At 39.4% G+C, this 13640-nt stretch overlaps 1 protein-coding gene across 1 annotated transcript in view; it reads left to right on the forward strand.

Moving 5' to 3' along the window:
• The first annotated feature begins 370 nt into the window (after window positions 1-370).
• DCN (decorin) overlaps window positions 371-13640 on the forward strand; it is a 39291-nt gene continuing 26021 nt past the window's right edge. The window contains exons 1-2 of the mRNA XM_063322811.1: window positions 371-585; window positions 4698-4930. Of these exons, the coding sequence (XP_063178881.1) occupies window positions 4726-4930 (205 nt within the window). The 5' untranslated portion in view covers window positions 371-585; window positions 4698-4725. The remainder of the gene's footprint in view (window positions 586-4697; window positions 4931-13640) is intronic.

A 13640-nucleotide genomic window follows, 5' to 3' on the forward strand; every position in this document is an offset into this window, starting at 1 on the left:
TACCCTTTTTTTCTGATATAAATCTCCACTTTGACTACCTCCAAGATTAATTTTATATCATTTCCTTGAATTACAAATACTATAAACAAGAGGAACAGCCAGAAATTTTTCTCAGTATTGAGTCAGAAAAAAAAACATAGTTAAAACCAAGAAAACTTTCCTAAATATATGTTGCAGGGACATAAATAAAGTAAGTAAGATGAATTACAGCTAAGCATCTGTCTTCTAGTGTACAAGTAGTTTGGGATTATAAACATATGAAAAAGAAATAAAGCAAATGAAAAAGAAAAAGGAGGAAAAGAAAGCAAAAGAGCTGATAAAGTTTCTGGCTACAATACAGGAGACATATCATTACCATATGATCTAATGTGGGTGTCAGCCTGGATTGTGTTCATTGAGAGAAACCTTATTTTTTAACTGTGCTATGGAATAGAAGCAGGAGGGTTTTCCACCAAGTGACAGTCACTGAGCTGAACTTACCCCCTCCTCCTTTCCACACCTGCAAAGCCTTTTGCCTGGGTTGAATATTTAGTTTAATTACATCTCAGCTTTGAGAGCTCCTGTTGCAAATCCCTGGATTAAAAGGTACGGTTTTCAGTAATTCTCCTGAACTATGCTGTACTAATAAAACTTCAGGCAAGTCTACGGCAAGAACTAGTTGAATTTTAAGAGAAGGAAGGAAAAAATCCTACTAAATGTCTAGCAATGTTAAGTTTTGTATCCAGCACTTTTGTTTCTTGGGAACATGAGAATGCATTCTCAAGGATTGTGCAGATTTCCTACTGTTTATTTGACTGCTCTGTCTCTTGTTTTGATTTGTATAAGCACAGCTATAGTCCTTTCTTTTTCTTTACTGTAAACTTTTGCAGCAGTATATTCTCTGTTTGCAAGCCAGTGCTTAGAATCAGTGATGGAGTGAGTGTAAAAAATGCGTGAGTTCTTACATTTCTCTTTTAAACTGCACTCTGTGGTTTCTTTTTCGTTCGGGTTTCTTCATATGTATTCCAAATATTAATGAATATAATTTCAATTTTCAGAGAAAAAAATACGTAGTAATCAGTTAGACGGGCTGAGTGTATGCCTTTGTAATGTTAGAATGTGCTATGTTACAGTGTACAAACAGGGATTCACATTTAAAGAAGGTTCCTATGAATGAAATAGTAGAAAAGAAAATTCCTGGAGTTTAAACTCCTATTAACAGAGTTTGAATCTCTTTAAAACTTCCAGCTCCTATGTTTGCACACCTAGACTTTATTACACAAAATGGGTAAAACATGTAATGTAGGGGATTTTTTTTTTTGAAACTGCAGATATTGTTTAATGTGTTTTTTGTGGCATTTTGAAAGATTTCTGACAGTAGGTGAACTAATATTTAAAACTTAATATTAGGGTAAACTGACAAGAAGACCACCAATAGAGTGGTGACGTGAACTGATGAAGCACATTTCCAGTGGTATTTTAAACTGAAATGTGGCCAAGTCTATGGTATAGTTTCCTCTGTTTGTGGAAAAGTCTTCCTCATTGTAAACACATAATTAAAGCAAATTTAAACAGTTATGTCCTGCAGACATAAATATTGTTTCACAGACCTTTAAGAATTCAGATTTTTTCCCCCCTCTCTATTTTTTTTGTAAGTGAAATGTAAACATTTCTTACTAGTACAGTTTTGTGTATATTTTTTTTCTCTAACTGTTTATGTTCATTTACACATGCAAACAATAGGAACAGATGTGTGTGCCTGTGGTACAAATACATATACGAATAAAGATATGCAGACACATATCTATTCCTGTTTCCTGATTAATATGTAGCTTGTGTGTGCTATTTTCTCTGCTGTGTCCTCAAATTAGATCCTTGATATCCCTTGTTGTCCTGCAGTTTTCCTTTATACACAGCTCTTACTGATTTCATTATCATTTTGACAAAACAGAGACCAAAGGAAAAGGCCTACTACAGGGTTTAACTGAGATAAGTGAAGTCATCAATATTAATGTGAACAAGAAGTGTGAAGACACTTCCAAAGTGCCTTTGCATTGTTTTTGGGTTTGTTTTTTTTTTTGAGGGGTAGTAATTTAACTCCAGGATAAGATCCTGATTGTGCTTTCTTGGGACGGACGGTGCTTCAGCAGTGACCCTGGGGGGGAATACAAGCAGTTTTAAATATTTAAAAATATTTTAAAAATACATGAATACATAAAAAAGAACAGGGGAAGCTCTTTAAAAAGTACTGACTGCCAGTGCCATGCCAGGGTTGGTGTGCAGCATACCCAAAGTTTATTGATGTTAATGTACATTCTGAAAAATAATTTGTACTGGGGTAATGTTTTATTGATCATTTTCACAAGGCAGCTTATTACAATGAATGGTGATGATTTGGCAAATTTGTCGTCCTGTTTCAGACTATTAATAAATTGCATTGTTGTATTACAATAATTCATACATAATAATGATTATTTCAAAAATCTTCTTTTGGTTTAAACCATGGTAAGAACTCACCACCACGTATTAACACCACTTTGCTGTGACATCCTTCCTTGTTCCTGTGTGCTCCTGGGGGTGTTGCTGGGGAAGGGACCCAGCCCCAATGTCGGTGGGGGGGGGCAGGGCAGGAGGGAGCGCAGGAGGATGGCCCACATGGCGACACAGCCTGCCCCTGCTACATGGCACGAGTTTGCACAGCACCGAGTTGGGCCAACAGGGCATGCTAAAATGCTCTAGTTGACATTGGGGTCTGCAAAACCCCTCAGTGTATGCAGTAGGTAATATGTCTGCTCCAGGAATAGAAAGTGCTTTCAGGTCCAACTAAGCAACCAACTATGTCTCTTTATGAGGCAACAGAAAGGGTACTTTATCCATGTGAAGTCACTTTGAAGTCTTTGGGACATCTGAAGGTCGTAGATACCTGTCTTACTGTTACGTAGATGACAGAATTGTAAGTTATGATTTTAAAATACTAGCATGTTTTATGAGGTAACCTTATCATCCTCTCAAGACTCAGCCCTACAAGTTTCTGCAGGATTGCATTATTGGCATCTGTAGGTAGAAATTCATAAAGGAAATTGAACCCAGGCACAATATAGATTGTATCTATTTCCAGGCCTTTGTTTTTTATTTATTTAGGGTTTTTTTTATACTAACCACTCCTATTAGAGTACCTGGATGTGTTATTCTAGAAAGAGAGGCCTCAGTATACCACTCTCACCTCACATCAGCTGACCATTGTAGTCATCTACCTGGTAGGTTCCACATGTCAATGCAGAAAGAGAGGCGGTCCTCCTCCTCTGCCTCTTCCCCATTTTTTTATCTTTCCATTAGTCAATATGGAGCTGAGAAATGCCATACCACGCCCCTAACTGTTAGATAATTTCTGCTAGAAAAAAATCAATCACAGCTAGTGCCCAGACAAGGCGTTTCAGAAGTTACTGACCTGAAGAAGCAAGTAACATTTTCGCTTTCATTATGGAGAGCAATATCTGTATTCAGGACTATGCCATCCATTTTATGAAAAGGCTCCTAAATAAATGACAAGTTTGCCTTTCTGTCACTTGGCAACTTGAAGGCAGGATTCTTCATATTTTTTTCTTTGTGAGCTCTTTTTTAGATCCATGAAGGTTTGTAAAAGATAAGCTTTCTTTTGTATAATGAACTGTAAAAAAAAAAAAAATAAATAAAATTTCGGAAAATTAGGTGATCTATACAGCCTTAATGCAAAACCTGCAAACAGTTGTTTTGTAATTTCTCCTTAGCGCACAATGACACAGGTAGCACAATGTTGTGTTGAAATGCATTTAGGCCTAGGTCCTGAGAACACGTATTTAAGCAGTTTTCCTTGTTAATATCTATGGCAATACATACTTGCATAAAGCTGCCCCTGAACATGAAAATCTGCAAAATGAGGCCCTGAAGGCACATTAGAAAGTGTGCTGACAATACTACAAGCATCAATTCAAATGCTTATGCAGTGCAAAGCAGAGGATTTTCAGGGTGCATTGTTTATATCATAAAATCCCCTAGCCAAAAATCTGGAAAGCAAGCCAAGAACATCCAATATAACACAACATTGTATTCCATTTTATTGCGCTGTTTAAACTAAAAAAGAAGTATAGCTCATTTAAAGAACTAAAGATCTTCCCCTCTCTCTCCACCCCGTCACTAGATCCTACTCTTTCTCAGTCAGTTTTACTAGGCTATAATTTAAAACACACAGCAAGCTGGCACTTTGAAAAAAAAATATATTTCTCAGGCCATGAAATACTGCATTACAGTGAGTTTGGGAACCTCAGGTTTGTCCCCAGGAGACAAACTCATTGCTATGAAACAAATGCTAATGAAATCAAATAGACTGTTACGTTGGCAGAAAACAGACACATGGAAAATGTGGCTTATTGTTTTGACTGTTTTGCATAACAAAGTTGACAGCGCTGCCTGTTCCTAATAAATATTACTCTAAATATGCAAACAGATGTGTTTACAGTTGCCTTTAAACTGCTCTGTAAAAAAAAAAAAAAAAAGAAAAGCCTATTGACAAGCAGTTACCAGACTCCTATCACATAACTGTCCTATTTTCAGAATTGAGTTTTCATTTATCGAAAGGAACAGTTATGCAATTGGTGGATATGCTGGACCTCCTTCAGCAGGAACTGTGCAGCTATGGGAAACTGCTACTTTTGTTGTAAATCTCCTGCTTTGATCCCTAGGTTCTGCCCGGAGTCCATGAACTAAGCCATGAAGCTGTCTCTTCTCTTCGTCCTACTGCTGCCAGCATGCTTGGCCAAGCCGTTCCACCAGCAGGGCCTCTTTGACTTTATGCTGGAGGATGAAGGGTCGGCCGATATGCCTCCAACAGATGATCCCGTCATATCTGGATTTGGACCAGTGTGCCCCTTCCGCTGCCAGTGCCATCTTCGCGTGGTGCAGTGCTCTGACCTAGGTAAGCCCAAGAGTATCTTCATAGAGTCTATACTAACATTCTAGCCACGGGTTTGCAGCTGAGGTGGTGAGGCTGCTATGCACTGCCACGCTGTAACTGGGTTTTTGTCAAAGAAATATGCTACAGCTATTGTCAAGTAGAAGGTACTATATGAAGTAGGCCATAAAGCCCCGACAAGATGGGCATTTGTTAAGACCATGAAGAATGTTTGATTTTTTTAATGTGTTTTGTGTATGTATGTATCACTTGTTCTTCAAAGACCACAGATTTCTATTGCAGACAAAATAACTTTTCAAGGCTATTCCTTCAAATACATATTAAATAAATTTGGCGAGGTCAGATGTGGGGATGGAAACATTTTAAAAGGTTCTAAATTGCATGGTCCAAGCTCCAACACTCTTAATCATACTGTCTGGTACCTCAACATAGAAATCATCCCATTTCCATTGGAATACATGAGCATGGAATAACCAAACCTGAATCATATATGCTGGAACCAGTCCTTTGGAGGAAAGGACTTGGAAACACTCCAAAGCAATAAACACGTTTTGGAGCTCCTTATTAAATATCTTTCGTAGACACTGTTCAAGCTGAAACCTTGAGAAACTTTCTCACAAACTCCCCTTACTCCCTCACATAGCAGGGCTCGTCTGCACAGTCAGACCAGCAGGATGTGAAGCCATGTCTGACATCACTGTATTTGACTTCCCCATGCAAGTAATGAAGTTGACTTCAGTGAGACTGCTCTTGGTTTAAGCCTGTATTATTCAGCCTAAGTCAATGCGCAGTGCAGAAAATCAATTAAAGTCGGTTTTGCTCACAAGGAAATTAGGCAATTTATTCAGTGGACAGACAAATAATTTCTCATATAATTTTACAGATTTTTTTCTTTTAAGTCTTCTTTCAGCTGTTTAAATGTATAGCTGGGTGTTTCTATTTTCCTGTGTTATAGCATTGGCTTGATAATTGCTGTAAACCATGGCACAAATTCACCAATTAGGACCTGAGTCTCATTGTGGTGGGTGTCATATAATTACAAAAAGGAGAGGGAAACATTAGTTACATCCCTAGAAACTTCTGTGAATTTATTAAAGCAAGCCACATAATTACGCAACAGATACGTTTGGCAAAGACCCAGTGAATAATGCAAGCCAAGTTGCACAAATGAGCACGGACTAACCTAGCCATGCATTCATAAAGCTTTCACAGTACTGTCCCTGTTGAAAGATATTTTCTTTTTTTACCATTTAGGTGACAGATAATAGCAAACATGGCGTGGGGAGTGGAGAGGAGGTTGCCCCACATGCCATGAAGGTCTTTTATTGTTGTTACACTGGCTAATGCTGATGGAATTTAAGTTATTTTGGGAACTTGTACCCAGTCTGCTTCAATTCTACAGAACGTAAGGAGCTTTCACTTGGTAAAAAAGTAGATATATTCACACAGGGACCCTTTGTTGCTGTACTTGCTCCCATGTTCGTTCAGTTCTCCTTCACACACACGTGGTTTCTGAAGGGTTGCTCTACAGTCCACTCCCTACAGATGCTTCTAGGTTAATAGAGTCCCATACTGACAAGGAGACTCAGAAATACAGCAATTAAGGCCCCAGTTCTGTGTTTCAGAGATAATTTCGAGAGGGCTGATAAGAAAGAGATATATTTTGAGCTTGATTTAAACCCTCATGATGCAGATACTGCAATGAAAAGATTGTGCTTTTGAAGCGGCTGAGCTGATAACATCCGGCCTCTGGGCACGAAGGAAGAGAGATCTCTCTGGGCTCAAAATATGCAGCCCTGAAAAATAAATAATATTTCCCTGGCAGAGCTCAAGGAAGTAATAATCATGCAGAGTTCCCCAGCCTTGGCATTAAGTCCATCCCTGTCAGATGTGGCTATGACAGCCCCTCCTGGGTCATGGCCCGAGTGGGAGGCTCATCGGGGCGCAGGTCCCGTGGCCACCCCTGCAGTAGGGACAGGGCAGCTGTGTGTGCTGCCTGCTCACAGGTAAATCTGCCCTCCGCTCTCCTCTCTTCCAGCCTTGAATCCATTTCTATGTGACTCAGACAAGGTCAGGTTTACCTACTGACTTGAGGATAGCTAGGAGCTGGCCCTAAAATCTCAAAATTTTGTTGCAAACTGTGGAGGTCCCGCCGGGATGACCGAGCATGCTCCTGGGCTGTGGGATGAAGGGTGCTTGGGGCACGGTGATCAGGAAGGCAATGTGCATGCAGGAGCCATGAAACCACTTCCACCTCCCTGCAAACCATCTCTCCTGGCCCGACTTGCCCTTCAGCTCCGGGCTTTTACGACCCAAAAAAATTAGCTATCTCCCTCCCCTAAAATTATCAAATTTAGTCATCTAGTCCCATGGGCACTAATTGAAGAAAAACTGCAGGCAATAACAAGACTCCTCCCAGGGATATATTAAGAGCTTACTAAATTAAGTCCCACAAAGGAAAGTTGAAATCTGGATCAGGATCCTTCCTTCCACCCAGTCTCTGGCGTGGAGGTAGGGCTCTTTGCAGCCATGAACCCCTGGGTGCAGAGGGCATGTCAGAGCAAGGCAGCTGGGGGGCCCTAACATGGGCTACTTATGGAGAGGTTTCCTCTTCCTCAGCGTGCTTCTTTTTGTTACCAAAGGGGCATTTGCTATTTGTAGACTCTTGCTTCTTAAGGAAAAAGCCAACTACCTGACACAGAGTTATGTGAGTAAACCACAGGAGAACTATCACATCCAGGGTCCAGAGATCAGGTTTGCCCCTTGTCTCATGAGCACTGGATGGGAATAATAAAAAAAATAATATCCAAATTCAATAAAAACAGGGAAAAAATGCCCAGTGGTCCAATTACACTCTTGTCAGCTGAAGTTTTGCATTCCTGAACTTTTAAGCTTCAGTCACATCTTCCTAAGCACATACCTCCGAATTAATTTATTTTGCCTCCAAGCCAAGAGCTGAGTTAGCAGGAAGGAGAAAGCCGTCTTCTCACACCCTGAAGAAGAATTCTCTCCGAGCTGCGGTTACTGACAGATCGAGAGCAGAGCCCCATGTGCCTACCTTATATGAGATGTATTACCTTTGTGCAATAGGCTCAAGTATCTCATCAAGGAAAGCCACCGTGGTATCTCTGTAAAAGTCCTGCCTTTTCTGAATCTGCTTCCTGTTGCTAAAAGGGAGCCACAGGTTCCCTTTATAATCATGCCTCAGTATAAGGCATTACTGTGCCAGACTTGCCATAGAAATCACGAACATCTTCCTTATTAGCACACACTACAGATGAGGACTAGCTGATATAGCTGGTAAGAGGCAGCTCTTCATGTTTTAAAGTAATAAATACAGGGAAGATATGCAGTCAGTTGGCCAGGCAAGCACACCTCGTAAAAGCCCTAGCAAGGATTAACCGTTCCATTTAAAGTCTCATCCTCCCAAAGGGAGTCTCAGGAAAAGGTTCCTCCCAGAGTGCCTTGATAGGCAGGAGGACACATGTGTGATTACTCAGCCCTGCAGAGCATGCAAAAAGCTCCATAAGCGCTTTCAGAGGTGGTGGTCAGAGCTTTATTTCACCTTCAGATAAGTCTGTCAGCCCCTTACAAAGTGAGCAGCGTCTGTGTTCTGCAGGATTGAATGAGATCGCCTTCCTTGGAGACTTCACGGGATGTAGGGGGGTCCCTCCAGTCCTCTTGCTGTGAGCATCCATGGAGGTTTTGTGGTCTCCAAAAAGTGTGCAAGAGATGAATGTCAGTAATCAAAGTTCAAGCAGTGTTACAGCTTAAATTGGAATTTTACTCACAGCTCAGAAATGCTGGTTTCTCCAGCTGTAAAGAAGGGTATATTAAAGCTCAGCATGGGTGCTGGAGTGTGCGTTTGAAAAGCACTTTGAGATCAGTGGGTGAAAATCTCATAGATACGTAAAGCATTATTCCAGGGATCCAGTAACATGAGGCAGTTTATCCGAACACATAGAGTGTCTAAACTCTATCAACATGTGAACCGTGGTAATTTGACAACAGCTAATTTAATTCTTGACAAAAGATGATTTAACTCATTGTATAAAATCTTCCAGAAACATCTGAACACCTATTTTCTGATCACGACTCCATTTGGGAACCCCATCTCTCATCATAAAGGAAATGATCTCCTTTGAGATATACCTTGATTTGAATTTCTGTTGTCAACATAAAATATTTTTGAAGAAAAATAATACATGCCTCATTGGTGATCAGTCTCAGTCATTTTAAGAGTTCAAGAAAACAGATAGGGTTACTTACTATTGTGTACTTGGCTTTAGAATCCCTGTCATTACTTAAATGTTTACCAACCTTTCAAAACTATAATTTTTAAAGCTAAATGTTTAGCTCAAAATCTTACAGGTTTCTAAAGATGTAATAAGAGAAAGCATGGATCCTTAAATGGCCAGACATCAACAAATATAATTTTTAAATAAAAAAGATTTTGTTAATTTACATTGTAATTGCTGAGCCTTTAGGACAAGTTGTTCCATGTTTTATGCACTTTTTCCTGTTAACAATAAGGACTAGAGACTTATTCCTTTTATGTTTAATAAAAGCTGAGACCCTCATGAAATCCCCTGACTCCATGAAACTTGATCATTTAACAAAAACATTATCAATAAAAATGCAACCATGAAATCTGGGAAGGTATATTGTCACTTATACTGAGAGTAGCCTCTGCAACACAATACCATGGCCTTAAAACTGAAGACTAAATGCCTTTTTGGACAACATTACTTAGACAAACAGAAGTTATGCTGTAATCAACCTTTCCACATGCTAACTGGCTGAACAGTAATACTCTAACACGTTGGAGATCAGACTGGACGATCTATATGGAGTATTACAGGTATTATCCGTAACATAGGAGTGATCTCGGGTGATGTTAGCTATCTAAGAGTTATCTGGCTCCTTTCACAGCCATGGGGAGAGTCAGGCAGCCACCCTATGGGGCAGTTCATCCTGTCTAAGGTGACAGAAAGGATTCTTGGGAAATTAAGCTGCCAACACAGGGCCCCAGTGACTACTCAAGGCTATACAACTTACTTTCAGATTGACGAAGTTATGTGTGATAAAATTAAAACATGGGAAAAATAAACTCGGGTTACCAGCATTATTTTTTAACAAATTTGCCATGGATTTTTAAATTTTTTGTATATATTCTGCTTATATACAATTTTTGGGATGCCTTGGAAGTTAAAGAAAGCATCAATTAAAGCCCTGTACTCGGTACATCCTGAAAAATTATTAATTCAAGAACCCAATAATTAGAAAACACTCTTGAAAAGTTGTCAAGAAAAAAAAATATATTGGCCTGGATGTAGACTGCTTTATAGTAACAAAAAGTCATTAGCTTTCACCAGTGTAACAGTAAAAGACAGGCCTTGTTGCATCGCAGCCTGGATTGCTGATGTTCCAGTTCCAGTTGATAAACATGATTCTAGGTGAAAATTAATCCACTCTAAATACATCCCTTCTTTACTAGCTGCTTACTCCAAGGTAACAGTTACCAACTCTGTGAGTTTTCTTTTTTTTTAAGAAAGCCTAATGGCAGGAATGGAAATCCTGACTGCCAAGTGCAAGTGGTACAAGAAGCGACTGTTTTCTGGTTTGCACTGTGACAAGAGTTTATTTTTAAAATGTCCCAGTGCACAAATAAATAGCTGATAGATAGCTAGTGAAATGTGTGTCAATTATTATAAGTCATAGCAGGTGATTACAGTGCTTAAAACATACTAAGTAATAACTGCTGACACCTACTAGCGTTATGGACATCTTTAGTATGTGTATTATCTTCTTAACACTTTTATTACTTGGTAAGACATAAATATTTAAAAAACTATCCGTGTTTTCACAGCATAAAGCCTGTGCTATTCAACTGCGAAAGGTTCCCAGCCAAGTCTTAGGAAGAGCTAAATAGTCCAAAGGCTCCTTCCCAATGTTCACTGAGAATCCACTGCCAACAGGGAGGAGACCTAGGAATTTGGCTTCTATGTGAAGCCACCAATGATAACAGCAAGGAACTGCCAATACTAACCTCCAGCTACTCAGGAAAACTCTGCTCACAGAGTCCAGTTACCATGGTATTTAGAAAAGATTCTAGTTTTAAGCAGATTTTCAAAACACCTCTTTCTAACACAGACTTGAGAGCGTCCCCTCCTTATCAACTTTGGATGCACTGGTCTGTATTTTGCTTTACCCATATCTGTCATGTGTGAGCCAAAAGAAGATAATCAGGTTACAGAAAAAAAAAAACAAAAACAAAAACCAAAGAGTAGTTTTCTGAATATACTTTTATCTTTTCCTAAATTTAAAATCTAAGAATATGTCCCTCAAAATATATTGCATTTTTTAAACTTATTTTTCCTGCTTTACCTGCCTGCCCTGACAGACAATATTGACAAATGCTGGAATTCTAGGTCTCTTTGGTTGTATTGTATTTAAGGTCTCATTCACACAGATCATTCTTGTCCTACTATGTCTGCTATGAAAGCGAAGTAGATAGACGGAGTAGAACTCGCTCATTGGCTTCTCTGCAAGCAAAGAGATGGAAACAATGAACACAGACACAGAGGGCCTTAACACGAGGGACTGTGTCTGACCGGGGTTTTTTTCCGCAGTGGGGGGGATTGAGTTGTAATTTTCAATTTATGGGACCAATTATGGGACTAGAACAGCTCTGTACAAATGACCCTGTTGTTAGCAGGGTTACATTTGCTACACAGGCAACTCTACTGCAGACTTCTTAGGCAGTCAATAGGGAATGAAAAAGGTGATAAGCGGTATTTAAAGAATTTGTTTGTTCTCTGCATACGTGCTCTTAAGTGAGAGGGCACCCAGGAGAGCATCCCATACCAGCTTTGTGTTTGTTTCCTGGGTTCTATTTGGAGTGCTTTGAGTTGCTATAAAAATCTGTTAAGGAGAGGATGCTTGCAGTTTTAATTTCAATGAGAAAAGGAATGCAATATATACTCATATTTTAAAAAGCAGTGAAAACAATAAACCTTTTCTTCCCACCAAATTTCATGGCAACTTTAGATTTAATGGAAAAGCAACAAATGGACAGATTATTTACAGAAATACTAAAGCATTTGAAACATGTGAAAATGTAAATGGGGCTACAATCTGGTTCTGTAATACATCATCAGCACAACAGAAACATGCAATAGGTCATCCCAGCCCCAATTTCTGCCTGCACCGTGTAAAATGTGAAAGCCTAGGACGACGTCAGTTTCTACACTGGACTGCAGGTTTTCCCTTCTATTGCTCCAGTGTGGGCCTCAGAAACTAAACAGGCTCTCGGTGAATTCATATTTTAGGGTGACATGGAAGAGTGTTTGTCGTGGTACAAACTCTTTGCTGAATATCTCTACCTAAGAGATGTAGGAGCAAAGGTATAAGCAAGTTAGCCAAACAGGACTAAAAGGCTATGTTATCTCATTCAGCTGTGATGCCATTTCTTTCCGTAAGTTCAATTAGTTCTTCAGCATTGATTTCCACACCTTCAGATTGGGAAGATTACACTAATTCTTTACTGCTGGGAAGTAAGAATGGAAAAGGAAAGGCGAACGGTGCTAATAAAGTTTTTATATTAGCAGCAGTCCAGAAAAGAAAAAAAGGCAGATACTAGATACTGAACAGATCCTAGAAGAAAAATGAAAGAGGAGAAAGCCAATGGAAGAAGACCAGGATAGGAAGATAGACACGATAGGAACCCTTTCAAGAAAAGAAGGGACAATATGAACGTGGAAGGGAAAACCATGCTTTTTCAAGGGAAGCTATAATAGAAATTGTTAGAAAAGGGGATGTACAGAAAGTTTCAGATATAATTGAATGGAAATTTTACTGTTTTCAGGGTTAGGCGGCAAAATTTGTTTTCTTTATTTTCTCTCTCTATGGCAGAGAGTTTACATCGTCTGTACTGAAGGGGATGACTATTACAGTGATAACTGACCTGGGGAAGGTCACTAAATGACTAATAAAATAAAAAAGTAACAAACCTAAAATATCTAAGAGTTACAAGGATATATACAACATCATCTAGTAGAAAAAGGGAACTAGCAGGTCTGCAGACTCCCTGATTCAGTCAGGATATCCTCTCTCAACATTTATTTAAATGTTATTCGCTATGTCCAGTCACAGCGGCTCCTTCCATTGTTTGCTTGTGTGAAAGTAGGTTGAAAACAATCCTACAACATTTATGAAAAATGGCCATGTTATGTTTAGAAGTACCCAAAATAACCGGGAACATATCTTTGCCCTCAGGTCATAATAAAACTAGGGCTGTTCAGTGGCCATGTGGTCAGAACAGGAAGGGGTAGGTTTACTTGAAACCAGAGAAGATCCACCCCCCCAAATGACTCTTTATGGCTACTCCATTATGTTAGTGCTAATTCTGGTAAATCCCAAAGTAAAGACTGAGGGAGCTACCCTTAAATTGGTATCTGTTGCCTGCTGCTTAAACTACGAACCAGGCAAACCTCAAATTATATTACTCCACAGACTAATTCAAAATGTAATTTGTTAGATAATGCTCACTTTTCTGAGTCACTGAAATGCTCTCTTCTGACTACTGTAAATACTCGTAAGAAATAAATGTTTCACCTTAATGCATGAGTACTCATAGATAGTGCATCTGCACTGCATCCACTTTAACTGAAGCCATTATGCACATGGTGCTGGCAGATTGCATGAATCACAC

This window comes from Chroicocephalus ridibundus, chromosome 1 (genome assembly GCF_963924245.1).
Source record: "Chroicocephalus ridibundus chromosome 1, bChrRid1.1, whole genome shotgun sequence".
Taxonomy (NCBI): Eukaryota; Metazoa; Chordata; class Aves; order Charadriiformes; family Laridae; genus Chroicocephalus; species Chroicocephalus ridibundus.